Source organism: Dacryopinax primogenitus (genome assembly GCF_000292625.1).
Source record: "Dacryopinax primogenitus strain DJM-731 SS1 chromosome Unknown DACRYscaffold_7, whole genome shotgun sequence".
In the NCBI taxonomy this organism is placed as follows: domain Eukaryota; kingdom Fungi; phylum Basidiomycota; class Dacrymycetes; order Dacrymycetales; family Dacrymycetaceae; genus Dacryopinax; species Dacryopinax primogenitus.
In genome coordinates this window covers 1,262,937-1,267,724 of record NW_024467204.1, presented here as the reverse complement: position 1 = coordinate 1,267,724, position 4,788 = coordinate 1,262,937, and the positions used below count along the sequence as shown (strand labels likewise).

The 4,788-nt window shown below is 49.8% G+C and overlaps 1 protein-coding gene across 1 annotated transcript; it reads left to right on the top strand.

The window, feature by feature from the left end:
- Window positions 1–1,878: 1,878 nt before the first annotated feature.
- Window positions 1,879–2,139, top strand: DACRYDRAFT_106988 (uncharacterized protein; the record flags this gene model as incomplete). The annotated part of the gene is made up of 2 exons (XM_040768365.1): window positions 1,879–1,938; window positions 1,987–2,139. 2 exons carry the CDS (start codon window positions 1,879–1,881, stop codon window positions 2,137–2,139), a joined length of 213 nt encoding a protein of 70 aa, XP_040629799.1.
- Between the last annotated feature and the right edge of the window lie 2,649 nt (window positions 2,140–4,788).

Sequence of the window (4,788 nt, the reverse complement as noted above, 5' to 3'; positions counted from 1 at the left end):
TTTGTGTGAATAGAACGCGCTCCGTGAGATTGCAAACAGCATCATCTTAATTATGAGATTCTACGTTTACAGCTTGAGTGGATCAGAAGTAAGGATGAGATTGTACAATGAGGTGAGAGCCAACGAACACTGGCCGAGCTCTCTACGTCACGAACGGCCCTCTTCCTCGTTGTCACGTTCGAGAGACGTTCCGTAATGAGCCGTCCATATCGCCCGCCCAAGATAAGCATCGCGCCAGCCAGAGCAGATATTCGATATCCCGTCCAATTTGGGCGATCGTTCGCAGCGCCTCGCCGTAATTCTGGGAGAGGATGGAAGGGTCAGCATACCCAGGGCCATGTGAGGTCATAGCCAAGACCTTGATTTTCGAACATGTCACAAGCCTTGTCACGATGAGCCGTGTATGGAGGCCAAATCGGCCCTCGGCTCTGAACCGGGGGTCTAGTTGTGGCATGCATTTGAGCATGTGATGAAGGCTCTGCAAAGATGGTTTTGGCGAAGACCATAACATGTCATAGAAAGAGTGAGACAATGTTCTGGTAAGGCCACTTATTTCAATTTCATAAATTGCGTACGCTCTTCGCCCTCCTATAGGAAAAAAGATAATTGATAGGTTTAGTATTGAATGTCGGTCTTGTCCAAGATCCGATATGTGCGGATTAGAATCGGAGATGTGGTTGTCATACTGGCGAAGAGTGCTAAGTGCGGAGCTGAGACCGTTGAAGATAGACATCATGGCTGACGGGCTCTTGCAGCGCACCCCACACATTCTCTATAGGCCATCTGTGCGACACCGAAGCTGACTGTACCGATAGATGCAAAGATGGACAGTAAGGCTGGGGGGATTACGTAGAGATTGTGTTCCCAGATAACATAGCACCTAATATACTGGGGATGGTTTGGTAACCCTACTCTACTCCGCGTTCAGACGGATTTGCGAGCAGTCGGTCTGCTTCTACCATAACAAAGAGAAAAGAACTCTCGCTTACTAGCCAAGGCAGGAGCTGCTGCAGCCATGAGAAAGCCGCCAATCTGCTCGTCCTCAGCATCTGCAGAACCACCTGGTTAATCCGTTCATAGAATTTTTGTGTGGAACGTGCGGACAAAGTATAAGATAAAATATTGGCCGCTCCATATGAATGGTAGAACAGCAAACCAAAGCATAACATAGTTAGTCTTAGTCTGATGGCCCCGGTAAAGCGGCACGTGGTAGGCAATAGCAGTAACGATACAGAGCAGTGCTTAATCAGGGGTTGAGCAAAGCACCGTACGTGCAATGACACTGACCATAGAAGACAGCTTCGGATAACGAGCTCACCATGTGGACCACGCTCTGTGAGATTGGCTAAAGTTGCAATAAAGAGGAGTGGTAACGTATATCAAGCATCGATTGCCTTAAATTAGCTGTTCTGACGTTATTAGTCGTGAGGCTGTGCTGTTTCATTGCGTAGGTACCGAAAAAGCTAGTTACTGCCTCCATTCTTGTCTGAGCCAGTTAACTCTGTTCATCTTGCTAATCACAAAAGAAAAGATGGTGATAACTACAATTGACGACTTTGCAGAACGCTTATGCTGTCATAGAATAAGGAATTCCAGTCGGCAGACAGTGAACGGGGCTCACGGCGCTCCTTCCAAGCTCCACAATACACGTATCTGTCCACCAGCACCATCTCCAAGCTTTGTATCAATTGAGGATACTTCTCCACCACTTCTCTGGAGACGGAGGGCAAATCCAGCTTTGAAATTGGCTGAACTGAAGGAAAATACCCCGACCACTGTGCAACTCGGCGTCGTCGTTGTATAATCTCCTGGGCAAACGCGAGCTCAGCATGGGTACGTGCTCCCCTGATACCAAGATGTTTTAATCTCGGCGCCAAGATGCTTGTTACTTTCACTTGGATGTGGAGACCACTTTGTCGGAAGAAACAGGTAGACGGAGTAAGCTCGACAAGACCCGCGACTGAGCAATCTGTTGATGTCCGCAAGCTGCACAGCAAAGTCTCCACGGCTGAAGTCTCGCTCAAGAGTATAAGCACCCACTTGGAAAGCATGCCATTGGTGGACAACGTCTTCAACGTCTTTCCCGCTCGTCTAACAAATATCACCAAAGCAGCAATCGAGTCGGTGCAATCACGATAACGAGCACGGAACGGGGATGCAACGTAAAGCCGCTCCAAAGTGTTCGCGTGTAGCCTATTCACAAGAAACGTGAAGCTATCGCTCGATTCCATAGAGATGCGCACGGTCCGAAGAGACGGCATTGACAGAATGGATTGTGACTGAAGATAACCAAAATCCACGTCCGTTGGGGGCACTTGAGCGAGTTGAACCACTGTAAGCTCTTTCAAAGAGGGGCACTGAGCGACCACTTCCAGAATGGTAGATGGTTGTAGGGACTCTTTGCGAGATATTAATTCCAGTGTCGTGCATCGAGGAAAGGAGCACCTTTCTTGAGAGGAAAAGAGAGGGCTTGGTTCGCTCAGAGGAGCATAGTCAACGAGACTCAGGTTGTCCAATACTGGGAACTCCAAGTGAAGGACCGACCAGCTCAAGTGGTGGCGCACATCTGGTGGAGACCAGCGGAGATGCACATGCAAGCGCTTAAGTGTCCGCCTCGTGGCCTCCATGCACGTGTGAAAGGCACTTGCGTTCCACCATCTGGCCGGAATATCTATCAGAAGTGAGTCCACTCTTTGTGACAGCGGAGCCCAGAATGTCTCATCCATAGGGACAACGGTGCCCATTGTGTTACCCGCCAACGTGAAAGATGGGTGAAAGTTGAGACTCAAAGATCGACCGTTTGAACGAACGAGGTAAGTCTCAATTTGCTTTGGGTGCTGCAGATAGGCAGCCGGGTTCATACCAGCTGTCTGCTTAATGCCGAGTGGGACGTTCGTCCACAGCAACGATGCCGATAGGGCAATAGCGCGCCATCGTTGAGACACATGGGAGAGAGCAAGCGGGGTATTTCTTGTTTTTTGCCACGGAGGATCGAGATCACGTGCGCATTCTTCGAAAATGCATAGCAAAACTTCGTTGCTGAGACGCATTATGGGCGAGAAAAGTGAATTACGCACTCGGGCGAATGTCGCATGCATGTTTTCAACCAATAATAACTCGGCACTCGAGCGGGAGTGATGTCGGTGAGACCGCTGGTAGTGCTCAAGAGCCGCTGTAGCTTGATTCAACCGACTGGAAGCCACTTGAAGAAGGTCACTTGCCATAACCTCTTCCGCACTGAGAGACGCAGCGGGTTGGCTGATATACACCAGTAGACGAGTTTTGTCCCTTTCTCGTAGCCATCTCGCTTCCAGTCACGCTTTGCTTATAAATGGGGAGAACAATGCTTGAAACGCACACTTTTTTAGCCGCCCGCGATCTCTGCCACCATGGCTCTGCGCACACTACCCGAAGATATCCTGGTCATGGTCTTTCAATTCTTACACAAAGACTGCCTTTCGGCTATTCGAAACAACGCAGACCCTCACGGAGAAGCTTGGAATTTCACATACACGGACTGCTTATTGAAGATGATGTCAACAATAAGCTGTGTGGATCGGTCATGGAGAAGTTTGGCAGTATCGCTGCCCTGGCTGTGGACTTACATTCCGATCACTCATTTCTATCGCATCCCCTTTACCATTCAAGACTTTGGGCTTCGGTGTGGGGCACTTCCACTCACGCTCGTCATCAATACCAGTTCCGATCATATTGATGCCCAACTGCATGTACTTCAACAGCTCGGTGTACTCGGTCAAGTCCAAGGCATGGACTTGGTTCTCCGCAATTGCGATACCTTAGAAACGATCCGTACCCATTCCTTTCCCATGTTGACGTCCTTACGGCTATTTGGTGGAATCATCACCCCAATTGGGAAGGACTGGATTTGGGAGGGGAGTCATATCAGCAACCTTGTATCCTTGGAATTGTGGGAAACTGAACTTCATTTCCCTGGACCGCGTCATGAAAAGTGGACCTTCCCCCGCTTGAAGAGGCTGAAAGCTCTAGTGAATTATACTGGTTTCGAAATCCTCGAAAGGGGCTGTTTCCCCGTCCTTGAAGATTTCGAGGTAGGTGACGCGCGTGAACGCCCTGAGGGAGCCAGCTATTCTATCATGCCCGAAAAGTATAACCAGATAGTCCATCTCGGTATAATGGCCAGTAAAGCCCCATTTGGCGATGACAACAGTAGCTACCCTCTCCGCAGAAGAGCAGAATGATACATCGTTCGAACTCTGTCTAGAAGAGCTCTAAACTCCGTGGCCATTGTAGACTGTTATCGGCACCGAAGGGTTGAACAGCTACGGGCCCCAGCTACGGGCCCCTCGTCACATGCTCAAATGCATGCCACAACTAGACCCCCGGTTCAGAGCCGAGGGCCGATTTGGCCTCCATACACGGCTCATCGTGACAAGGCTTGTGACATGTTCGAAAATCAAGGTCTTGGCTATGACCTCACATGGCCCTGGGTATGCTGACCCTTCCATCCTCTCCCAGAATTACGGCGAGGCGCTGCGAACGATCGCCCAAATTGGACGGGATATCGAATATCTGCTCTGGCTGGCGCGATGCTTATCTTGGGCGGGCGATATGGACGGCTCATTACGGAACGTCTCTCGAACGTGACAACGAGGAAGAGGGCCGTTCGTGACGTAGAGAGCTCGGCCAGTGTTCGTTGGCTCTCACCTCATTGTACAATCTCATCCTTACTTCTGATCCACTCAAGCTGTAAACGTAGAATCTCATAATTAAGATGATGCTGTTTGCAATCTCACGGAGCGCGTTCTA